This window comes from Ochotona princeps, chromosome 26 (assembly GCF_030435755.1).
Source record: "Ochotona princeps isolate mOchPri1 chromosome 26, mOchPri1.hap1, whole genome shotgun sequence".
Taxonomy (NCBI): domain Eukaryota; kingdom Metazoa; phylum Chordata; class Mammalia; order Lagomorpha; family Ochotonidae; genus Ochotona; species Ochotona princeps.
In genome coordinates, this window is record NC_080857.1 from 6,688,430 (window position 1) to 6,714,076 (window position 25,647).

The 25,647-nt window shown below is 46.1% G+C and overlaps 1 protein-coding gene across 1 annotated transcript in view; it reads left to right on the plus strand.

Annotated features, from left to right (window-relative positions):
- BTBD7 (BTB domain containing 7) overlaps positions 1-20,836 on the plus strand; it is a 52,450-nt gene extending 31,614 nt beyond the window's left edge. Inside the window, exons 4-11 of the mRNA XM_058655407.1 lie at positions 3,195-3,403; positions 5,054-5,129; positions 9,197-9,357; positions 11,396-11,539; positions 13,031-13,220; positions 16,517-16,695; positions 17,887-18,330; positions 19,547-20,836. Coding sequence (XP_058511390.1) covers positions 3,195-3,403; positions 5,054-5,129; positions 9,197-9,357; positions 11,396-11,539; positions 13,031-13,220; positions 16,517-16,695; positions 17,887-18,330; positions 19,547-20,365 — 2,222 coding nt within the window. The 3' untranslated portion in view covers positions 20,366-20,836. The remainder of the gene's footprint in view (positions 1-3,194; positions 3,404-5,053; positions 5,130-9,196; positions 9,358-11,395; positions 11,540-13,030; positions 13,221-16,516; positions 16,696-17,886; positions 18,331-19,546) is intronic.
- The last annotated feature ends 4,811 nt before the right edge of the window (positions 20,837-25,647 follow it).

Sequence of the window (25,647 nt, forward strand, 5' to 3'; positions counted from 1 at the left end):
AGCTGTGGTGGAGTAAGGAGGAGAGTGAGGAACATTTTGGAAAAGTGGACTAACATATATAAAGCCTGGAAGTACAAGAGTTTAAGGAAATTGTAGTGCCAGCATGGATGCTCAACGGGCTAATCCTCTGACTTGCAGTGCCAGCATCCTGTGTGGGTGCCAGTTCTGGTCTGGTTGCTCTATTTTCTATCCAGCTCCCTGCTTGTGGCCTGGGAAAGTAGTGGAGGATGGCCCAAAGCCTTGGGCCTCTTCACGCATGTGGAGGACCTGGAGGAGCCTCCTGGCTCCTGACTTTGGATTGACTCAACCTTGGCTGTTGCAACCATTTGGGAGTGAGCTTGGATGGAAAAGATTCTTCTCTCGTCGCTCCTCTCTGTAGATCTGCCTTTCAAATACAAAGAAAAATGAATCTATGTTTTTAAAAAGTGTGAGGGTTCTGAGCGATGCAGTGTGACCGGAGCGGGGATTACACACAGGCACAAGCTGAAGAATATGGTCAGGGCTAGATTATCCAGAGTGGTGTTCTTTGGATTTTCTTTTTGAAGTCAGGCTGTTGAATAACATTTTTACAGATTTATATATAACATTTTTTTTTTCAAAAGATTCTGGTAACAATTTGGAAAATAAGCAAAGATGAAAAGCTGGAGATAGAATTTTTTAAGGCCATTTCAGTAAAGCATAAAGAATCTATGAAGTGGTGGAGGTTGTGTGGAAGAGATTGATACAGAAGAAGAGTGACAACATCTGAGATTGGACGTGGACTTAAATAGGAGCAGGAGTTAGTAACAGTGCTTAGCTGTCTGGCTTTGGTGACAGGACTCCAAGTGTAATATCCTTCTCTAAAGTGAGCAGAGAGGAAGCTAACGGATTCCCCCTGAGGAAGCAAGCAGGTTTACAACTAGCATATCTGGAATATCCATGCGGAGCTGCCCAGTGCAAGTGAGGCGTGGTGGGCCTGGTTGGAAGAGAGCTCTGGGAACTTAGACTGCAGAGACACTGGGACGCGGAGGGTCACGGAGACAGATGACACCACAGAGAGAGGGGGTGTGCCAGGTTCCCCAACTAAACACATGAGAATGCTTTAGCAGATGAAGAACAGCAAGAGCACAGTTTCATTTAGACCTCCTAACAACCTGTGAGTTAGGAAATACAATCCCACTATTACAGATGAGAAAATTTCAGGCTTAAAGAATTAAGTGACTTGCCCAAGTCACTTTGCTGCTAAGTGACGGATGGGGCTGTTCTTTTTCCTTCCACATCCTGCTGCTTGTTAAACCTCAGAAATTTGAATGTATGATCATACTATCTTTAATTCTCTTTTCTTTACCTCTGCCAACATACTGGCTTTATAGGAATGTAGTGTGGTCATTTTAAATAAACACCTTCTATCTGGATTCCCCCTTCATCATCATTCCAGACACGTCTTGGGAGATTGCCTTTCCCACCAGCCTGACTCCTCCCACTCAGTTCCACTCCAGTGACTGCTTGGAAACAGCCAAGCAGCAGCTGCCAGAGATGGGTGTCCTCTGCTTAGCAGGCCTCACTACCTCAGGACTCTTCCCTGCTTCCCGCCTCTTAGCAGTGTGGATTCCTGTCTAGGTATCCTTTACGTGCAGATCTCACTGTGGTGGTCTCAGAATTCCTTGTAAAGGTATCATTTTTAAGTGTTAGATTAGATACATTAATCTTGCATTCTTTTCGGTTACCATTTTTGCAAAAATGGTTTTGCCTTTTGTAACGAAAGGAGCCTGTGTGTGTCTGGCCCTGGTTCTCCAGCGTGAAGTATTCTTGGCCTCCCTCCCTCTGCACCTGCACTTCTTTTGAGGAAAAGAGAGAATTTCTCTAACACCAAGGCAGAGGTTTCCCTACTTGTAACATCTGTTTCCCAGGAGCTGACACTGGAACCACAGACAAGTCAAGTCCTTTCCTTGCTGCCTTAGGAAGACCCATCAGCTGTTAAAGGACAGCTCTTCCAGCTCTCAGAGTCCAGCAGTCTGATGGTGTCCATCTAGAACCAGGACCTGGAGCAACACAGCACCCCTTCAGGGACCTGGGCCACATCGGGCCCTTGATGAAGACCAAGTGTCTGAATATTAACAGTCTGAGATTTCTTGGCTTTCATAGCATCCCTAGCAAATTTTCCCCTGCCCCCATTCTTTCTGTTAAAATACCAGTCATCTTCGGTATTCTATCTGGTATCTTAGCATAAAAGGAAATGAGGCATTACTTTCTGTAGACGACTTACTGGCTACTAGCCGTCTTACATCTGCAGCTGGAATTCATCCCTTTGTCTTTTCAGCTTTCATTGTTTGACAAATAACTTTGAATTTTGAAACTCTGGGGCTGGTTAAAGCTCTTTCTTTTAAAGTTCTGACCTTATTAGACAGTAGTCTATGTTGCCATACTTGTGGTAGTGATGATGTTGGCTGAATTTTTGTTCACATTATCAGAATTTTTAAAAAATTTTATAAATTTAGTGTAAAGTTGCTGCCAAGCCATTTTCCCCTCCACACTTTGGTCACTCAGGTTTTACTTCTACCTTATCTTCTGAAATGATCTTTTCTGAAGAGAATAACCTACTATCTTGGATTTTCTTCCTGAGTTCTCTGAATGGCATAATTGCTCTTTCTAGGATCTGGGTCTATTTCCCTTTAAGCTACGTACTTCCAAGTTTGCCAGATTTAAGCCCAGATGAGCATGATACTTTTGACATTTTATTTTCTAAGGCATAAACTTGAAACAGTGCAAGGTGTTGTACCTTCATGGGATGATGCAAAAAGCAAACATGTCTTTGTAGTTGGCAGCCCACCTGTCTGCTCAGTTAGGTGTCATCTCTGCTTCCCTTGCCCAGTTCCATGGTTACCTTGATTCCACCTGTCCTTCTTCTGATTTGTTCCATTGACTTCCACTATAACATCTTACATTGTTGAATTTCCACATAGTTATTTGTTTCCTTGAACAGTTGGAAAGATTTGCTGCCTTTTTCTATGAAGCTGTCTCAGTAGGGCAGTAGATTCCCATGGATGTCATAATCTATTGTTACCCTATCCCACCAAGTGTTGGTGATTTTCATGAGACTAGTTTACCTAGACTCCTTTTTTTACTACTGATTTTTAAGTATAGTGCCTAGCATTCTAATGTTCAACAGTAATATATATGATGAATCTCAAGAAGTTATTTGCCTTCTCTTTTAGGCTGTGAGGATATCATTGCTGAGAGCATCTCATTAGATACCTTAATTGCCATCCTCAAGTGGAGTTCTCATCCATATGGCTCTAAATGGGTCCACCGACAAGCTTCACATTTCCTCTGTGAGGAATTTTCCCAGGTCATGACTTCGGATGTTTTTTATGAAATCAGCAAAGACCATCTGCTTACTGCAATCCAGTCTGACTACCTACAGGTAATCATTTATGCACCTCTCACATTCATTGTCATTCATATACTCAGCAGGAATCCATCTGTACTTTGTTATTGACTGTTACTGATACGTGCAGCTGAAAATCCGTCAGTCCTCTAGAATTCCAATGAGAGCAAGGCAGGAGGAAAAAACAGAATGTGATCAAACCATCCATGAATGCCCTCTTCGTATTTATACAGCAGAAGCCTTGGGGGTCCCTGACCCTCCCTGCACACACTGCTGTCTTGACTCAGCACAGAAAGGTTGAGGCAGTAGGGAAGATCAGGAGCAAATCCCCGCGTGGTTTTCTTGGTTTATAATTGTCAGTTTGCTATTCTCAGTTCCCTTTCCTTTGCTGGCGTCTCAGGCACTCATGTTGCAGACAGCAGCTTAAAGAACACAAAGAATTTTGCATATGTTCTATCAAGATATAATAATGTCTTCAGCTACTTTCTCACAGATTCTTGTGGTCTTCATTTATGTGTTAATCTAATTTGGTACTATAACAAATAGTTTTAAATACTGCCAAAAAACTTACAGAATAATTGGTTTTCAAGCTTAGTTTTCTCTTACATTGGCTGCATGAATTCTGTAGTATAAGCTACAAGAATTTAAAAAAAAAAAAAATTTTTTTTTGACACCAAAACAGAGCACTCACCTGTGCTGTTCACTGCCCAGGCGCCCGCAGCAGCTGAGGCTGAGGGCTGAGAGGGAGCAGTGGGCAGATCGGTGCACATCTCCATCTGCTGGCATGGACTCATTGCTTGAGCATCACTGTGGTCTCCCAGGAAGCTGGGGTCAGGGACCAGGGCCAGGTACTCTGATATGACACAGGCATCTCGTCTGCTAGACTAAGCACCTGCTCCTGTAGAGCAGCTTATAGACTACAGAGACCTAAGTCCGTCGAGCCGTCTCCCCTCCCTGCACAAGAAGGACAAGGGCGTGAAGAGCGAAGGAATCACGTGCGCCCACCGCAGTGCAGACGCTGTCATGCTTGTGCCTGTGTCCGCGGGCCTGCCTGTTGTCCGCATCGGGGCCGGAGGTTAGGGTGTGTCCATTCTCTTGGGGATTGTCTTCAGGAGCTTTGCATTCTTGCTTAGAAAGTAGAAACACCTGAAGAACAGCCTAGTAGCTCTAAGATTTTAAGTAAAATACTAAGAAATGCAGGATACTGTGCCATTCCACAGGTTGTGCAGGCAGTGGGAGACATCGTGGACATTGTGAGCTCTTGTGCTGGAATTATCACCAGTCCCATCTTCCTGTCCCTCCAGGAATAGTGGTCATTCCCTGATTCTGTCCTTTTACCTCCGTTTATTTCTGTCGCATTTCAAAAGGAAGAGCCTAAGGTAACTGTATGGCAACGAGGCAGCAAGGTAAATTTATGATTCAAAGAGAACAGGATGCCTAACAAAGATAGAATTAAGAATAGAAAGGGTAGTTGGAGCTAGGAGTGAGGTTACTGCCTAGATACAGGCGATGTGGCGTCATGTGTGTTTGCTTCTGTCTGACCACAGATTTGACTCTGACTTTCTGACAAGCAGTGTGAAGAGTAAAACGCTGCATTTTCTGTCTACATTAAGGCCAGAAAAGTTGTTTGTGGAATTACCATTTATCTGCTCTCACTAAATAGCTATGAACCATTTTTTATTATAGGCAAGTGAACAAGACATCCTTAAGTATCTGGTGAAGTGGGGAGAGCATCAGTTGATGAGAAGAATAGCAGACAGAGGTAAGCTCAGGCCTTCCTTGTGCAGGTGTGCTGCTCTTTGTCCTCAGTGTACTCCTTGTAAGGATTTCTTTTCCTCAAGTCACAACCTCCACAGAGGCAGACAGTTCTACATTACTGGGGGCTTCAAATTCAAGGTGAGCTAATTGGTTTTCTTTCTTTTTTTTCTTTTCTTCTTCTTCTTATTTTTTTTAATAATCTTACTTGGTTAATTAGGGTACAAAGGGTCAAGGGCTACAGGGTGAAAGTGGGTAATACCATTGTTTCCACACTAATATTATAATTTTTCCCTGTTTCTGGGGTTAGGGGAGTAACAAAGGGAAAAGCCCCACTCAACCTCCCACCGCTCCCAGATCCCCAATGGGAGGCGCGCTCTGAGGGTCCTGCTCATGCAGTTTTGATAGTTCATCAGTTCTGGATTGCTGCCAATCTCTCAGTTCCAATCGCAATGAACCCTATTCAGAGTCCACTGGCTGACCTGTCTTCATGGTCAGGGTTCTAAGATCAGCAGTTCAATTGGAGGGATCTCCAAAGAAACTGCATCTGAGATGATCCCAGGCCTGATTCTTGCGCAAGTTTGCTAGTACAGAGTCCGACACCGTCCGTCACACCAATCAGCTTATGCACATGCTGGTCGTTGCAATTGCTGGGTCCATTCTGTTTCCAGCCCTGTCTTCCTCGTGAACCAACGAGTGTTGTAGTCCAGCTTGATCCTACCCACTTCATACTCGGTCCTAACGCAAACCAGTTGGAGCTGCAGCCTAGTTGGGGTGACTCCCCATAACCCCCACCAGTTCTGCCCCCTACCCTGGTTCCCATGCTTGCCAGTATGTACAGCAGGCTTGTCCAGTCTGTCCCACATTCCATTTAGCTCTCGCACATGTCAATGGGCATGGAAGCCTAGTTCAACCCAACCAACCTACTATCCAGCCCATACACCTACTGGCAGGTGCCTTTCTGTCTAGCCACCCCTGTCCCTGACCTGGTGTTCGTGCTGTCCAGTGAGAGTGGTAACCCCAAGGGAGGTGCCCACTATTCCCTCCTAGGCCACACCCACTCTCCAGGTAGTTCTGGCATTTGACTTGACAGAATTAACTCCCAATGCCAGCCTCTGCCAGCTAATGCTGCGGCTAAGCCCAACCAACCCTCCCCCACTCTAATTTTTGCTTGCACCAGTCAAAACAGTCAGCCCAACCTGGCTTTTCCCTTATCTAGCGCACATGAGGCCCACAGGTGTTATAGCCCTGCCTGGTCTGATCTGCCCCCATCCCGATTCACGCTTTCCAATGGAAGTAGTTGTCCGGCAGGGAAGCCCTCTTTCCCCTGTCAGCTTTGCCTCCTCCCCCAGGTTATCACATGTGCTGTTTGGGCGTGGCTCATCTCACCTTGGCATTCCTTAATGTGTACTGGTATGTGTCGCCACTGAACCTGGCTCGACCCACACTCTGTTCTGGTGCTTGGACTCGCCAGCGGTTGATGTGAACAGGTTCAGCCCTGTCTGCCCCCAATCCATGCCATGCGTATGCCAGTGGGATAATTTCCATTGCCTGTTCTGGGCTGTTTCCTATTGTGCTTCTTGAGCTTACCTGCAGGGACTGTGTCCTGCCAGAGAAGTTGTCCAGGCTCCTCCATCAGAAATTCCCAGTGCCAGATTTCGTGAATACCAGTGGGTGGGTCCATGAGCCAGCACTACTCAGTTCACCTCCTGTCCTAGCAGGAACAGTGGCTTTTCCTGACTGGTCTTCAACCCAATCTGGTTCTTACTGTTGGATGCTTCAACCCAGCCACGGCTTTTCCATTCCCCCATACAGCTCACACATGGTTCAGTAAGGGCTGAGACCTAGCCTAGTCTGTCACACATTTCCCCTGGTCCTGCAGAGCACCAGATGGTGTTGGAGTCTGGCCCGGTTTGAAATGGTGTAGCAGTGGGGTAATCCTCCACTCTGTGGTGCCAGCATCCCATATGGGCACCAGTTAGTGTCCCGAATGCTCTACTTCTGATCCAGTTCCTTGCTTATGGGATGGGAAAGCAGTGAGGACGGCCAGGTCCTTGGAACCCTGCACTCTCCTGGGAGACCTGGAAGAAGCTTCTGGCTCCTGCAATCAGCTTAGCTCTGGCTTTTCCAGCAATTTGGGGAGTAAGCCAGTGCATGGAAGACCTTCTCTCTGTATCTTTCTTCTCTCTCTCTAATATCTGCCTTTCAAATAAAAATAAATGTTAAAAAAAAAAAAGTTTGTGGAAAATAAGGTTACAAGATACAAGTTCAAGGGCCAGCACTGTAGTGCAACACATTAAGCTGTTGCATGTGATGCCTCCAATCGGGGCACTGGTTTGAGTCCCAGCTGCTCTGCTTCCCATCCGTCTCCCTGCTAATGGCGCCTGGGAAAGCAGGGAGTGATAGCCCAAGAGCTTGGACACCTACTGCCTATTTCAAGACCAGGGTGACGTTCTGGCCTCTTGGCTTTGGCCTGTTCCAACTCCTGCCATCTCTTAGGACTATTTGGGAGTGTCAGCCAACAGATGGAAGATCTTTCTCTCTCTGCCCCCACTCCCAACTTGGCCTTTGAAATAAGTTATTTTTTAAAAAGCAAGTTTTGGGCAGACATTGTGACACAGCTGAATAAACTGCGTAGTATACTCACATCCCATTCTTGAGAGCTGGTTCACATCTTGGCTGCTCTGCGTGGGTCAGCTCACTGCTGATGGACCTGAGAAGCAGCAGCTAATAGCTCATGTGCTTGAGTTGCTGCCACTCCTGTGGGAGGCATGATGGAGTTCATGGTTCCCAGCTTTAGCCTGGCCCGACCCTAACTGTTGTGGCCGTTTGGCAAGTGAACTAGTAGATGGAGAATCTTTCTCTAATTCTCCCTTGCTCTCTGTCATTCTGTATTTCAAATTAATTATTTTTAAAATAAGCTTTATTTTTGGTGTAAAACAAATTTGGAAATTGTGTATTGTTTCCATTGTGCACTTTTTCCATGAACTGTTTGAAGGAGCCTTCAGAGGCAGATTTTAAAATTGTTTGCACCAGTTTCAGCTTAACGTGTAATTGTTTTCCATCAGCTATTTGAAGTAAATTCCAGTTTGCTCATTTCTTGTTCATGTCAGCTTTCTAGAGCATAACTACTGCAGAGAACTATTGTTTGTATGTAATGCTATGCAGTCATTACACTGATGTAAGGTTAGTGCTAATAAACTGATAACACGGATTCTTAAGTGATTAAATTTTTTTAAAAATAGTAGTTTTTAGACTAGAGTGGTGAGTTCTGTAGGGATAAGAAGGAAGCACCCAGCCTCCAGCTGACCTGGCCAGTGGCGTCCCCACCACACAGCTTCCCTCATCCATGGGGCATGTCGTGTGTGTTGCTGTTAGTCAATAAACTTTCTATTTTTAAAAAAAGAAGGAAGAACCTGGCCACTTTTTTTTTGTCAGTCACCTTCATGTACAAGAGTTTTGCTCTTTCAGACACGTGTCACGTGAAAGCAGGATGCCACTACTGTAAGAAAAGAGATCTTTTTTTAGAAAGATAATGCCTTATGTATGTATTAAGCCAAATTACAGCCAGACAACATTTAACACTTTTCTCAAAGTCTTAAAACTGGAGTGTGCATTAGTTTGTGTTGCTTGGACACCTAGTAATAAATATGTTTTTAAATTGCTGTTAAATTTGAGATAGTCTAATAAACCTGTTGATAAACTGCAGTTACCAAAAAATAGCATATGCCTTGCCATGACCTTTTGTACTAGAAACTGTTATAAAAGAAAGAAAACTTCTTAAGAGCCCTTGATCAAATCAGATTTTAATTTATCTTTTCTCCTTTGAGTTAATATCCAGAAAAAAATCTTTTGTTCTTTGGTGCAAAACAAGCAGAAAAGAGTGTCATTGTATTATTGACACAATGCTGTTCCTTTGCCAAGAACATCTCTATTAAATACAGTTCTGATGACTGAAGAATAGCTGATGTACTTGCGTGTGAAGTGGTGCTGAGCTTGTGTGTGCCGGGAAGAAAGCAGGCTCCTCTCTGAGAATCCAAACTTGATTAGACTTTTTCATTCTCTTTGTCTTAGAGCCAAATCTACTGAGTGGCACTGCCCATAGTGTGAACAAAAGAGGTGTAAAGAGGCGAGACCTGGACATTGAAGAGCTGCGAGAGATCCTGTCTGCTCTCTTACCTTTTGTGCGGATTGAACACATCTTACCTATAAACAGTGAAGTCTTAAGTGATGCAGTAAGTGTCTTTATTGCTTCCACAAAAATGCCGGTCTTGTCTCTTCTTCCGGGCACTGTAAATACTTTGTACTAGTAAGAGTATTGCAAAGCTGGAAGTTCCTTGAGTCACATACGATTCTGTGTCCCTGCTGTTTGACACAGCATACAAATAAATGATAGGAGGAGGAGAGAGCGTTGATTAAGTAAATAGGCCTGAGTTTTGCACAAGCTGCATTTCTAGGGGAGTGAATGCAGCTGTTTAGACCATTGGAGACTCTTCAAGAAGGCAGAATCAGACAGCAGAATTTGGTATTGGTGCAGTATTAAAGAAAGATGTGGATCTTCTGGTTGGGTGAAAATTGAAAATAAATGCTGCTGAAAAATTACTTTTGTAATTTTTCTTTTAAAAAAAACTAATGTTTAATATAATTGGTTGAATTAATGCATGGGAAAAGTAAATATTAGATAACTTTTATAATATTTTTGTGCAATTAAAATCTGCTGTGATGACTGTGCCACTGCGCTAGCCTCGCTGTAAACTGTTGATGTCTCGGCCCGGCACAGTGGCTTAGTCAGCTAAAACCTCACTTTGTAAGCACCAGGTTTCCTCGTGGGTGCCAGTTCATGTCTTAGCTGCTTCACTTCCCATCCAGCTCATGTCTTTGGAAAGTAGTAGAGAACAGCCTGAAGCGTCAGGACCCTGCACTCGCATGGGAGATCCAGAAAAAGCTCCAGGCTGCTGGCTTCAGATCCGCTCAACCCTGGCCATTGCAGCCATTTGTGGAGTGAGCCAGTGGATGGAAAATATTTCTCTGTCTTCTCCTCTCCATAAATCTGATCTGTCTTTCCAATAAAAATAAATAAAATTTAAGGGGCAGGCACTGTTATCCCATTCGGGCACTGGTTCACATCCTTGCTGCTCCACTTCCCATCCAGCTTCCTGCATGTGGCCTGGGAGAGCAGTGGAGGATGACCAAAAGCCTTAGGACCCTGCCACCCACATTGGAGACCAGAAAGAAACTCCTGGCTCCTGGCTTTGGATCGGCTCATCTTGGGCCATTGCAAGCACTTGGGGAGTGTACCAGCAGGCAAAATATCTCTTTCTCTCTCTCTCTCTCTCTCTCTCTCTCCCCTCTCTGTAAATCTGCCTTTCCAATAAAAATAAATAAGTATTTTTAAGAAATAAAATAAATCTTTAAAAATATTAATTGATATATATATTTATCTTAGTGGATTTCTTTAAATACAATAAATATTTTTATTTGTGTATCAGAGATTCTAAGAAATGAATTAACAGAATTGATGTTGAGACACAAATCCTTTTTGGGGGCTGACAAAATGGCTCAGTTGGTTAATCCTCCACCTCAAAGTACCAGCCTCCCTTATGGGTGCGGTTCATGTCCCAGCTGCTCTGCTTCCCGTCCAGCGTCCTGTTTGTAGCTTGCAAAAGCAATGGAGAATGGCCCAAAGCCTTGGGACCCTTTACCACATGGGAGACCTGGAAGAAGCCCCTGCTTTTTGGATCAGCTCAGCTCCTGCTCTTGATGTTATTTGAGGAGTGAAACAAAGGATGAAAGATCTTTGACTCTGTCTCTGCTTCTCTCTGTAAATCTGCCTGCCAGTAAAAAATAGATAAATGTAAAGAACCAAGACATAAGTCATTTTGATGGAGTCCTGCCCGTAGTGTAGTAGGTTGGGCCTCCACCTGTGTTAGCACATCCCATGTGATCTCTGGTTCGAGTCAGACTGCCTGCTGTCACACCTGGGTAAGGGGCAGAGATGGCCTGACTCTTTGTTTTCAGCCCATGTGGGTACAGAGTTCCAAGGCTTTGGGCCATCCGCCATGCCCTTGTGCCTTTCCCACCACAGGCAGGGAGCTGGGTGGGAAACAGAGCAGTCAGAACAGAAACTGGCACCCAAATGGGATCTTGGCACTTGCAAGGGGAGAATTAGCCAATTGAGCCACCATGCCAGGCTCAATCTCTGGTTTCTTAGTGGTGTCATATTACCACACGGATTTCTAGTTTATCTAACCAGACTTTTTGTTTTGCTTTAAGATGAAAAGAGGCTTGATTAGTACTCCTCCCTCAGATATGCTTCCTACAACCGAAGGTGGAAAGTCAAATGCCTGGTTACGGCAAAAAAATGCTGGCATCTATGTCCGTCCCCGGCTGTTCTCTCCCTACGTGGAAGAAGCAAAGGTGAAAAGCCAAGTGAACATACTAGATGATATTAAACCACACACAGAGATGTTTATCGTGGTGTCATGTCAGTGTTTGCAATTAGCTTAAATATCTAGGAACTGGGAAAATGAATGCTACGTCCTAGTTTGCTCAACAGAGTGGCTCCCTGAATGTTTGTCAAGGATGTTTTTAAACTTCGGTCACGTGGAATTGCACTTTAGGTTTTTCTCATTTTGATTGCTTTGCAAATTGCTTTTGTTTTACTGAGCATTTTGTGATCTTGAGGAAAAGGAATGTTCTGGAGGAACACTGCACACATTTTTATCTTCCATTAAAAAAAGCCACAAGCCTTTGTAACATCTGTAACAGCTGACTTGGGAATTATGCATTGTGCAAATTAGAATAAATATACAAAAAAGAGTTTCAGGCACACTAAATAAACAGTTGGCATTGTGAATACTGTAATATGAAAAATACTCGTAGGGATGTGGTAATAGAAAATTGAAACTATAATTTCTATAGATGTAGCTGGTTGTAAGAACTTTTGAAACTTTTGATGGTCTTTTGAAAAATTGATAATCTTTGAAAGTGTAAGCTTTCTAAAATAAATTTTAGAAGGGAAAATGTTGTGTTCCCTTCTAAAAATGAAAGAAAAAGGGTTACTATTTCCTTTTAATACTGTTTTGAACTCCAATTAAGAATTAAGTTGCCCCGAAATGTCACAGTTTTATTTCCAGAATTCCTAGTTGAAGATGTATGGAAGAATTTGAGGTTTTGCCAAGTTGAAAACATACCTATTTTGGAGAAGTTGACATTTTAGATAGTCCTGAAGTGTAGCAGAAAGCAGGGTGGTTGGGTCTGATCTTTCTTCGATGAGTGCTATAGCGTAGTCCACACTGCGAGGCCCTTCCAAAGGCTGTGTCTAGCATGAGCTACATCTGCCTGCTGCAAGCCAGGGCCCCAGAGCTTGTCCAGCCGTCCCACAGGACTTCGGGTGCTCATGTAGCTGGGCCCATGCCTGAGGTCAGCATCTCCAAGACACGAGCTCTTCTCAGCCATTCTGCAGTTTGGTGAGGAGAATCATCTGAGCTAAGTTAGCTTTGAAACTGGGTTAATTTACGACAAGTCTGCTAACTTAACATCTTTGAATTTGTGTATTTTTATCCTTCTTTGTTTTATCTGGAATTTAGCACATGTATTAGTATGAATTGTTTTCCTTGTGACTGCATCATTGGCTTCTGATGAGTTTCATCTTTTTATTTTCAAGTTCTAAATACTTCTCATTAAATGCTAACTTTTCAGATGATGGGACTTTTTAAAGATACTCTAAAAGGAACTTTTAAAAGTTAAAGAAATAGGGGTACTATTTCCTTTTAGTACTATTTTGAACTCCAAAAACTAGAAATAGTGAATTAATTCTCTTTTTATGTGATGACGGTGAGCGTCTTCTTCCAGATGTGGTTTAGCATGGATGGAAGGCTGACTGGGTCTGTTAATTCACTGTTTCAGTCGGTGCTGGACGAGATGATGGTGGAGCAGACAGATCTGGTGCGTCTGCGAATGGTTAGAATGTCCAACGTGCCAGACACGCTGTACATGGTCAGTAACGCTGTGCCGCAGTGCTGTCACGTGGTCAGCCACCAGCAGGTCAGCAGCAGCCAAGCCAGTCCCCCGTCAGTGGTGGCCAACGACATTCCAGGTGTGCATTGAAATGGCTAGCCTTACTGGTGTTCATAATTGCCTTAAATGTGCCAGATTGTCACCTTTCAGATGCATGGTCATTACTATGGAATGAATACTTGTAAAATTAGGAGTATTGATTTTTATTTTATATTGACGTGTGTAAATGAACATGGTTTTTCACAGGGCCTAAGATTTATCAACTTTGGCCTTGTTGAAAAGTTAAAGCTGAATAAGTCTTTCTTTCTCTTTTCTTGTGAAATTTTTATTTGTTTATTTTACTTGAAAGGCAGGGAGAGAAAATCTGCTGAGTCACCCCCACAAGTGCCCACAACAGCCATTGCTGGGCCCGGCCAGGGCCAGAATCCCAGCACTGCGTCAAGGTCCCCTGTGGTGCCAAGGACCCAAGTTCTTGAGCTGCCACCTGCTGCCTCTGAGGATTCCATGAGCAAGAAGCTGGGATGGAGAAGCAAAGATTCCAACCTAGCACTCCGTGTGGGCATCCCCAGCATTGACCTGCCGCTGTGCCAGGTCAAGTGGTAGAGGGTGGCCCAAAGCCTCTATCACCACTGTGCCTGACGCCCACCCTCTGTTTTTGCTTGCACTTATTTATTTGAGAGGCAGAGAAAGAGACTTCCTGAGGCAGAGCTCTACTCTGCAGATTTCCTCCCCAGTGTCCCCACAGCTGAGGAGCAGGCCCCGGAACTCGGTCCCCATCCCCTCATGGTTGGCAGGAGCCCAGTTACTCAAGCTGTCCCCACTGCCTCTCGTGCTCTGGACTAGTAGGAGGAGTGGGAGTCCATCTGAGTCAGTGGAGCAGAAGCCTTTCCTGTAGAACAGCTTTTTGGAAACCTTTTTTTTTTTTTTTTTAATTTTTATACACTTCCAGATGTGCTTTTGGGGCAAATCCATCCCTATAGAGGACCACTGGCTTAGAGGAATTCAGATTTTTCATCACTCTGGTGTTGCTCACATTGAACACACTGTCCAGGTTATGTGACTCTGTGCTTCTGAGGCTGCCTGTGTTCCCCCAAAATGTGACCAGCACTGGTTTCCAGGACAGTCAGGTCCACAAAATCTGTTCTGGAAACTTTATCGTGGCCCAAGCTTATGTCTTAGGATTTTTGGGTAATTGCTTACAGGTAGTCTTCGTTGTCACATCCAGAAATACCTGAGCATCAGTTAATGTTTATTTTACCCCAAGAATTCGTTGTCGGTTTCTAAAGAAAAACGAATATTGGATGGTCTAAGCTCTGTACCTCTTGACAAGTACTGTTGGAAGATACAAAAGAAAAAGCAGCAAGTTAAGCACTGTAAATATTATCAATCATTTCGTATCTGTTTAAGGAACCACCACTATATAGTATAGCACGTTAAGCCAAGACCAACAGCAACCCTTATAAGCACAGGTTCTAGTCCTGGCTTCTGATCCACTCCCCTGCTAATGCATCTGAGAAAGCAGTGAAATATAGTCCAAGGGGCTTGGCGCGATGGCTCAGTGGCTAAAATCCTCGCCTTGCAGGTGCTGAGATCACATGTGGGCGCCAGTTCGTGTCCCAGCTGCTCCTCTTCCCATCCAGCTTCCTGCTTGTGCCCTGGGAAAGTGATAGAGGACGGCCCAAAGCCTTGGGACCCTGTGCCTGCATGGGAGACCCAGAAGGCTCCTGCCTTCTGGCTCTGGTCTAGCCCAGCCCTGGATCCTGGCTCTGGTCTAGCCCTGGCTCCTGGCTCCTGCCTCCAGCCTCCTGGCTCTGGTCTAGCCCAGCCTTGGCTCCTGGCTCCTGGCTCCTGGCTCCTGGCTCCTGGCTCCTGGCTTCTGGCTCTGGTCTAGCCCAGCCCTGGCTGTTACCACATTGGAGGCATCTTTGCCTTCCTGCCTTTGCTCTCCGACACCTAGTCAGACTTGACTTCCTAGACCAGGCTCTGACCTGTCACCACCTGCACAGGTGACAACCTCAGTGGACAGGAGAGAATTTAGATTCCTTGTGTGTCATCTGCCCCTGCCTCCATCTGTAGCGTTTTCCCAGAACAGTGTCTGCTTGGAACTGTCACACAGCTCGGGTCTCCTGCCCATGTTGGCTTCTCAGCATGTCACCTCTCCCTTGCAAGTCTCACACATTACCTGATTCTCCTTCCTCAAGATTGGGGGGTTGGGCTGAGTTCATTTGCCAGGGAAGCCCTTCTGATCTGCCCTGTGACAAGAGGGCACCCCTCCCTCCAGCTCCTGCAGGAGCCTTTGTATATTTCTCTCCATTCACCTGTTCACCATCGCACTGTCCTTGTATGCATCACTAAAGCCAGGGCTGTTTTTTGTTTGTTTGTTGGTACTTAATTTGAAAGGCCAGGGGAGAAGTCAAGGGAGATATCTTCCATCTGTTAGTTCTCCCCTAAAATGGCCACAGCAGGCAGAGCTGGGCCAAGCCTAAACCAGGATCACAGAACTCCAACTTGGTTTCCTTCTCAAATGACAAGGAACCAGGCACTTGGGCCATCTTCTGCTTTCCCAGGCACATTAGAAAGGCTCTAAATTGGAGGCGCAGCAGCCAGGACTTGTGCTAGCACCCAGGCATGGGATGCCAGCCTTGCAGGCAGCAGCTTAACTCACTGTGCTACAGTGCTGACCCCAAACCACATCTCCTTGAGGTCAGGGGTCATGTTTTTCATTCTGTACACTACTTTAACACCCAAATCCATTCCTGATGCATGGTGAAGACCCAAAAATTAGTTGCATAAAATAATGATCTAAGTTAAAAAACTTAGGAAATACCCTAATAAAAGAACAGGTACAGGAATATACCTGAACTATGAACTAAAGCCCTGGTGGTGGACCTTGGATCATTTGCAGGCCACGCACAAGGGTCAGCTTAAAAAAGTCAAGGCCTGGGCCCAGCACGTTAGTTTAATGGCCAAGTCCTTACGTTGCATCTGCCAGCATCCCCAATGACACCAATTCTAATCCCAGCTGCTCCACTTCCTATCCAGCTTCCTGCTTGTGGCCTGAGAAAGTAGTGGAGGATGGCCCAAAGCCTTGGGACCCTGAACCCATGTAGGAAACCTGGAAGAGGCTCCTGGCTTCAGATTGGCTCATCCCCCTGCCATTGTGGCCATTTGGGGAGTGATCCAGTGGATGGAAGATCTTTGTCTCTCCTTCTCTCTATAAACTGCCTTTCCAAAATAAATAGATAAATCTCTTTTAAAAACTAAGAAATGATGGGAATATTCTAGTAGAGAGCACATGCTTTTTCCTCATGCATGAGTGGGTGCCTCTTTGTAGAGGAGACAGATTTTGCCTACTTAATATCTTGTTCCCTTTAGTTCCTCGTCTGCTGATTATGAAAGACATGGTCAGACGACTGCAGGAGCTGCGGCACACCGAGCAGGTGCAGAGGGCCTATGCGCTCAACTGTGGGGAAGGCGCCACCGTCAGCTACGAGATTCAGATCCGAGTACTGAGGGAGTTTGGTCTTGCAGATGCTGCTGCAGAGCTCTTGCAGGTAATATGTGGCTCAGACACATGGTGAGGTAGCCAGGGCACAGCTCTGCAACACGAACCGACCTTGCTACTTACTGATTGGCTAGCTAATGAAGTTACCCACAATTAGCGTCAGGTTCCTATCCTGCAAAGTGGATTGTCACGACTATGCGAGGTGCTGTCTGTGGAGCCACTCTGCCTGTGCCTGCAAGCATACATGAAGCCGTCTGAGACGCTCCTGGGCGAGCATGTCGCACAAACGTGGCTGTGCCCACTCTGCTGTCATCCCCAGGGTGCCCAAGTGGCCTTGGCCTCCTGCCTACATGCACGACCTCCAGGTTACCCCTTGTCCCATGTGTGTACCCCTGGGAAGAAACACTGCAGACAGTGGTTCAAATCCAAGCATAAACAGAAGATTGGGGCAGGGGGCTCTTGCCTTCATTTTACTTCTAGTAATGATCAGGCATAAATGCAACATCAGTATTACAATTACGATAGAATTTATAAAGTAGTCTGATCACAATCACTAAGCAGGGCTGTAAATGAGGTTATCTAGTCTGGGGACCTAGACGCTGTCCTTGCCAGCTGACTCAGGTCCCACAGCCTGCGCCCTTTCCAAGGGGAAGTGTGACTACACTGTTTTTTAGCAAGTCAGCAGGTTTTTTAAATTTATTTTCATCTATTCCTACGAATACATAATGTGCTCTGATTTTCAACCCTATTCCCTTTGCCATCTTAAATTGTATCTTAATTTGGTATCTTAAATTGCATAAAAATAATTGTTCTTATGGTGTTTATCAAAATCAATCTAGCAGACATGCCATGGGTAAGGAGTAGCGTTTTGTGATTTGACATGAGACAACATGGATGGATGTTTGTCAGAAAGCTTCCGGGGAGAGTCTGTCTGTTATCTTCTTGGCGAAGATACTCCTGAATTAAGATTTATTGCCTGTTTTTGTGCTGTTTTATCATCTTGCAAGAGCTGACTGGTGGCCAGGGTGTGCAGTTGAACAGCTGTCCTTGGTAGCTGTGTCGTGAGCTTCCCGGCCTGGACTCTGGCTTTGCACTGTGGTGAAGGTCATTTCCTGTCGGGCTTCTGTCCTGGCAAACTGTGCCGTGCCTTTCCTCTTGCTGACTGTGTTCTTAGGGGCCTCTCTGGAGTCTGTCTGCCTGTGAAACCTGCTGCTAGGTTGCTGTTTGTAATCTCTCACAGAATCCTCACAAGTTCTTCCCTGACGAACGCTTTGGCGATGGAAGCCCGCTGCTGACAATGAGACAGCCTGGGAGATGCCGCGTGAACAGCACCCCTGCTGCAGAGACTACGTTTACAGAGCTGGACTCCTTTGTGGCCTTCCATCCTCCCTTGCCCCCTCCGCCGCCTCCGTACCACCCTCCAGCCACCCCAATCCATAATCAACTCAAAGCAGGCTGGAAGCAGAGACCTCCCAGCCAGCAGCCTTCCCGCTCTTTCTCTTACCCCTGCAATCAGTCGCTGTTTCACTCCAGAACAGCTCCTAAAGCTGGCCCACCCCCGGTCTACTTGCCCAGTGTGAAGGCAGCGCCACCTGACTGCACCAACATCACAGGGCTGGGGAGACAGACCATTGCCGCTGCCGTCGCCGCTGCCACCACCGCAGGAACGTCAGAGAAGCAAGTGGTAAGTGGACACTGGAGTGCCTTGCCTGCAGTGGGAAGTTCTGGGAAGAGTGAAAGTGGTCCCTTGTTACTAAAGTTGAAAATGTTGACTTGATGGGTGTGGAGAAAGAAGAAAATCTGGTGGAGGTAAAAAAAAGCAAGAGACCCCAGGGTGGTGAGCAGCCGAGCGTTCTCCCTGTCAGGGCTCACGGGCCCGGCGTAGCAGTGGGATCCGCAGGCACAGAAAGTGCACACACCTGTTGCAGCGTGCTTGGTCTAGCACTCCCGTGGCATCTGCTTTTCATTTCTGTTCTGCAATTCCATAGAATCCATTCACCAGTACTTGGATGGGACAAGACTGTCAGTGACGGAGAGTGGACCCAAGTAGTCCCTCGTGCTTGTCTGCCTCCGGGCTGCTCAGCCCTCAGACCCTAGTTTGGGAAGCTCAGTTGCTAGGGCAAGTTTGAGGTAAATGGAGAAAGAGGCTGCCTTGCCTGAACTTTACAGTGAGAACATATAAATCCAGAATAACTTGTGTTCTATATATAGTATATTTGGGAGAAAATAAAAAAAAAAAAACTGATTTGTCTTTGTACGCAGTCCAGTGCTGTCCACATCTTTCAGCAGATAGAAACCAGAGTTAGAGCTGTGGTTTCAGGGGCATCATTAACGCGTGGCTCAGTGAGAGCCACGGACCAGCAGGCACACGGGGCCCCTTAGAACCCTTCCTGCTGTCCTCCTCTCCCCACTACCTCTTCCCAACAGCAGCAGGTGCTACTGTTGAGAGCCCCAGCACCCTCAATTCTGCTCCCCAGAAGGCAGTTCACGCTATGTTCGTTGCAGTTTTGACTATTATAACAAAAATCGGAAACCACTTTTATCTATGCAGTAGGAGGAGAATGGTTTAGTAAGTCATAGTGGAATCAGTGTGCTGGGTTGCTACATAACAATTTGAAATAGTGACTGAAGAAAATTACATGCACGAAACTTTGCAAAAATCAATAAATGTGCAAAGAAAAAGCATGAGAGAAGCACCTACAGACACTGACAGTGGTTGCCTGCGTAGGAGAGGCTCCAGGGGATCTGCCTGCTGGTTATCTGTGTTTCTGTAATTCTTGAAAATAATTGTGTGTCACTTCTGCAATCTGAGGACACATAACCAGCAGACATCACTTTTACCAAGGAGAATTTGGGGGGGCTCTTTTTTTTCCAACCTCTCCTTCCATTGGTTTCTTCAGGGCCCACAGCCTGTGCTGAATGATCTGGTGCCAGACATCGCCATGGGTGTGTCCACGATGTCCCTGAAGGACAGGAGGCTTCCAGAGCTGGCGGTGGACACAGAGTTAAGCCAGTCAGTATCTGAAGCGGGGCCTGGGCCTCCCCAGCATCTTTCATGTATTCCACAGAGGCATACACACACTTCTCGAAAGAAACACATGCTAGAGCAAAAAACCGAGCTTCGAGAAAATCAGCAGGAATATCCAGATTTCTATGACTTCTCCAATGCTGCTTGCAGACCTTCAACTCCTGCTCCTAGCAGACGCACCCCTTCCCCTTCACAAGGTGGATATTTTGGTCCTGATTTGTACAGCCACAATAAGGCATCACCAAGTGGCTTAAAGTCAGCCTGCGTCCCCAGCCAGACCTCTCCTGAAAAGCAGGAAGAAGCTAGGAGAACATATCCACTTTCCCCGGACGGGCACCCGCACAGGCAGAAGAATGAGCCGATCCGCCTGGACGTGGTGGAGCAGCCTCCCCCACGAGCCAACTTTGCTTTGGCGGCCCCGGAAAGCGCTGGTAGCGGTCCAGCTCACGTCAGGGGACGGACCACAGCAGAAGCTGACTGGACCTTCGGGCTCACACCCAACAGGCCTTCTTCACATTCGGCATGCAGCTCCGAAGCTCCGGAAGAGAGATCCAGTCGGAGACTGGCAGGCAATGAGTCCCTGGGCCCAGGAGCACAGAGAAGTGCCGATGTGGAAAACGAAGATTCGGTCAGCAGAGGAAGGAGGTCACCCAGCAAGCCCGACTTCCTCTACAGGAAATCTGCCCTCTGATGTCCGTGCCTGAGATGGGAAGCATCCACTCTGAGCTGTGGCCCAGCAGCATGCAGCCCCATCTGTGGATGCCAGCTGAGGACGAGTGTCCCATCCTTTGATTCTGTTTCCGTGTGTGTGTGTATTAGACATGGCATGCTGAGAGGGTTGTTTTGAATGCTGCGTCTGTCTGTTTTGTGTTTGAACGATTGTGTGGGGAAGCGTTTTTAGGAACAAGCAAGCAAGCTGGCACTTTTTTTTCCCTTTTCAAAATGATGGAATTTTTTTGCACTTGTACATTTTATGTGTATTGGTTTTATATCAGTGTGTTAAAATTTATCGCCACATTTAAAGGACTGTATTTTCATACTTTTTTGCATTTTATCTTTCATCTACCAATTTCCATGTGCATTGGGTTGCACACTGAGATGTATTTTCTTATGAAATAATTCTGTGTTTATTTTTTAATTATAGAAATTCCAAAGAACAGCACATCACAATGTTCTTCTCTTCTCAGCAGTTGTTTCGTTCCGAGCGCTCCCTGCTCAGTCTTGGTAAATCTAATGTCATTTTCTCTTAACACGTCTTAGGAGCTGGTCTTCATTCCTCCACCAGGGGTCCAGTTAGGGCCCTGGAGGGTTCTGCTTCTTAAAGACAAAGGCCCAGATGAAAGCTGTTGCTTCAGCCACAGCGTGGACGCCATGGGAATCTGCAGATTCTGGTGGTGTGTGGGTCAGAGCGTCTGCCAGCAAGGCTCCGGGGTCTGCGGGTCCCTGGCAGTGGGGCACTGCCGACGCGACGGCCGCCCTGGGTAGTTCTGGCCTTGAGGCCAGACTCCAGCCGCAGCAGGAGAAGAGGCTGCCTGCTGACTTCTCTTGTGTTGCTCTCTGTGGGAAAACAACAATCCAAAGGGCTTCAGTCTTATGGATGTCATTGGGTGTTGGTAAGCACGTGTCCTGTTTTATGTTTTCCAAAGTGTGTCTGAAGTTTGGTGTCCTATAAAAAGTTGTATGATGCTCTTTCACCAAAAAAAAAAAGTTGACTAACATTTGTTTTCGGTTAAACACAACACATCCTACTTGAACTCCAGTGGGGATGCTGCTTGGCGTTTACTGAACCACTGAGCACACGTGGGGTCTCCCGAGACCCTCTCCCTTGGAAGGGCAATGTGTACGCCGAGGACTGTTTTTTCCTAACACTCCAATGTAAATATGATGGTATTTGAGTTTTTAAGTCACTTCCACAGTATTTGAGCATTTACTTTGTAGTTTTCCAGACATATCCACACACAGCTGTAGCACTTAGCAAGAAAGAGCCTTCCAGATACTGGGGAGCCTCTTTCCTCTATATGTGTGTGTGTGTGTGTGTATAAATATATCAACTCAGACTCACTCACACTCACTCTAAAACTATGCAGGGCGAGGGAGCCTTTACAAGCTACAATACAAATGAATTCTGTGCACTTGAAGGAAATAATTTCTATTGGGTGTCACCAACTCTTGATTTCTCCTGAAACTGTAGCTTCTCTTCCGGTTTTTCCCACTTTACCCTGTGGATATACACTCAGGAATAATCTGGCATTTTAGAAAACTCTGACAATAGAGGGTCTCAAGGCTGAGAACTTGTTGGCCTGCCAGCCGCCGCGTGTTCCGCCGCCTGCCTTGCCAGCTGCTGCCCGTGCACCTGTGGGCGTTGGTCAGCTCGCATCCCAAGCTGCTGCAAGGTGGGCTGTGCCATCGCCTGTGAGCTCCTCTTAGGAAAGATAGACAAACAAAGGACTCTGTTCTCGGTCAGGAGAGTTGTAACTTGGGTAGATGACCGTGCCTCTGCCTGTCTTCTGAAACCCAAGTCGGTTCCGTTGTTTTGCTTTGTGTGTATCTGTGCTTGTGTTGACATGAATTGCTATGATGGTTTTCGCCTTTTCTCCTGACTCAGACTGTCCTGTACTGGTTGTATACAAGAGGAGCAGGTGGATTGTGGGCTGTAAACCCGTCTCTCCTGTGCCCTGCTTCAGTTTTGTTTTGTTTTTATTTCCACGTGTTACACAAGAACTGTTGAGTATCACACATTCGTTTTTACGAAAATTCCTTAAATATTCCTTCACGTCCCCCAAATTTATGAATTTTGGCAAATGTTTATAATACTACTTAAATTGTGAAGTTCCCATTTAATAAGTTGTTTACCTGACTAGACTGTGTATAGAGGGGAAATTCACCCTAGTCTGTGGGGTTGTGAAGCAGTGACTTGCTGAAGGTGAACAGGTGTGGGTGCTGTGTGGGTTAGGGTAGGCCTTAGTGGGCTTGCACTGCGTTTGTGAAGTATCGTGAATAGGGTAAGATGACTATAGCTCTGTGCCTCTGGCTTGGGGACCCATTTATTGCATCTTTTTTAAATGCTGTACTGAGACAAATGTGAAGTCTGAGTAAGGTTGCTCTCAGAATAAAATCTAGATGTGTGTATACAACACAATTTAGGCCCCCAGGAACTGGTGTTTTACCTGGTATAGAAATATAATAAAAACCAAATCACAAAAATAAACCAGATCTCCTTTTGAGGCCATGGACAATCAGGCCACCGGGACAGTCACCTGCTCCGGCCAGTGCCCGCTCCTGTGCTGGTGACGACAGCCATTGTCTTGCATCAGCACACAAAGAAAACAGCCGTGCTGCTTAAAGATGCTGATGGCAGTTGCTTGTTTTCTTGTTTCAGTTGTGTGATTTTGATGAGTAAATTTAAGTTCAAAGTCACCTGTGGCTCCTAAGAGGGGGAGGAAGAGCATCAGGAAGAGTTCCCCTCAAGGGCGCTGCTGAGGCTTCCGCACGCGCTGCATCCTCTCTCCCTTGTTGCTTTTGTCCAGGCACACGTGCCTAGACCCGAGCGAGTCTAACCTTTCGGTGGCTTCTCAGGCTTTTGGGGCTTTCAGTCAAGTTTTAAAGTATTCATCTGTCTTTGTAGAAAACACATTGAAACTTCATCCATTTCTTGTTTTTGCTCCTGGCTGCACTGGGTTTCTTTCAGCCCTGCTGTTCAGGTTCTAGCAGTGGGCTGGGGACAGGCCGCCTCACCCTCCCTGCTTCCCCACAGCGAGCTGTGCAGGGGACTCAGAACCCGCCTCCAGGCCAGGGGCCCACATCGGGTTCCATGGTCACTGCTCGACACAACGCACGTTTTCTTCCTGGCCATTAACTGCTGGTAAGACGCTGGCTTAGCAGCTGTTCTCTTGGGACTGGGTTCGGAGGGCAGCCCCTGCTGCCCCTGGGTCAAGGGGTCAGCTGACTTTGGTGTCTGCAGCAGCACTGGGTGCTACTCCCGAGCCTGCGGCCATTCACTCTGTCCTCTAGGTGATTGACTTTCAAACCTCATTATAGATAATCTTACTGACAGTCACCAGGCACACCGCTCACGGGAATTTTACTATTCCTCTTCATGAGCCTTGTTGTATGAACAGTGTTTTATGAAATAAGTTGTCTTGGTCCTAGCACTTGCAATAACTCTTAATGTTGTTACCACCTGGGCAAGTCTTGGATATACTTTTGGCCTCTAGAAAAAGTCTCAGACGACATGTGGCCCTTCCATCTTCTAAACATAACGCTGTGGTTGTTTCTGTAGAAAGATTACTTGCAAGTGTGCGTCTCTTGAAAATACCCTTGTGTTTGTGTGTTTATGTGGGTTCTGAGACCATATAAGCTCTGGAAGCTTCGTGCACACCTGCAGGCAGCCATGCATCTGGGTTACCTGGGCGGCTCGTACAGAGCCTTTCTGGCTGACGGTGGCTGACAGGTACAGGTTCCTGCACTGCTCCTGCTGTGTGCGTGCCACATGCATCCTGAACAGAGGGGGGTCTTCTGCCACGCTGCGTTTCTTGTGGTTGTGCTGTTACTGGTATAAGTCAAGTGCCTTCAATGCTAAAGGCTCAGAATTTTTTCTTAAACTGATTTCATGTCCTATGCAAGTGTTTTCTACAACCTGCATAACCAGTACTTTGTAAAACTTGTTTACGCTTCAATTGTACATAATGTTTTTTAAAGAAATATATAGTATTTTTATTTAGGTACCTCCAAACTTGAATTGGTCTGTGTGAAGCATTGTAAAATGATACATTTCTCTTTTGAGTACCATTACAGTTGTGCAGAGGTTTTCACTGGTTCTATTTTTCTACTGTTACTGATAAGCATGTAACACTTTATCCTACATAGAGTCGGCATTTCCAATAAATGGCTTGTATAGAATCTGCTGAGTGGGACGCGTTCTGTTGCACAGTACAATGTATAGTGTTCAATTCCATCGGTGCTGCAGCCCCTCGAGGGTAGAGTTGGGAGGTTTTCCAAACAGATCTCTTGAGTGTATCTGGGATCTGTTGTTCCCACGCATTTGTTACTGGTACTATTTTCATGGTTTTCATGACAATCGAATGTTTTATTCTGAATCATCAAGTTTGCTGTTTTCTGTTATTTGGGAATTTCTGAGAGATCTCATTTTACGAGTGTGAGCAACACAGTTGTGTGGGCCTCTCCAGGGGCAGTTCAGCCTTTGACCCCATGCAGCAGGCCCGGGAACGGGCAGGGCCTGCAGGCAGCCCCTGGGAGTCCTGGCACGCCCGCTGGTCCTGGAGCTCCACGCAGCAGGAGGCCCAGCTCTGAGCTCTCAGGTTTGTCAGTGTGTTTCAGTTTAAAAAGGAAATGGAGCCATGGTCTAGAGTTGAGGGTCCAGATATAAAAAGCAGATTACCAAGTTGGTAATTTCCATTTTAAACATTGCTGTAGGATGGCAGTGCCTTAAGAGTTTAGCTCATCGCACTAGCAAGGTCTTTCTAGCATTTCGCCCTTTATCGGGCCCTTTATATCTTGTGACTGTCTAAGGGTATCCAGATAAATAAGGTTTTGGGGTGAGCTTTTACAGATCTGGAGCAGAGCAGTTGGCTGGCCCACAGTCCACACCACGGGTGTTTGTGAACTCCAGCTCCTGCTCATGTGGACCCTGAGAGACCACGGTGCTGGCTTCCAGTGAACCAGCGGAAGGGAGATCTCTGCCTCAGATTTAAACAAAGACATTCAGTGCTAAGCATTTGATGTTTTTTCTTTATCCTTCAGTGAGTCATGACCTATTTCCTTCACTATTCTGTGAATTGAGTACTACTCGTGTTAATTTCCAAAAGAAGAAAACTGAAGCAAGATAATTACAAAGACCTTGCCCGAGTCAATTGTCAGAACTTGGACAGAAGGCCGGTGGTCTGGCTCCACACCCCAAGTTCTTGACCATCACAGTGTGCTATGCACCAGAAAGGACAGTGGCCCAGGCAGGGG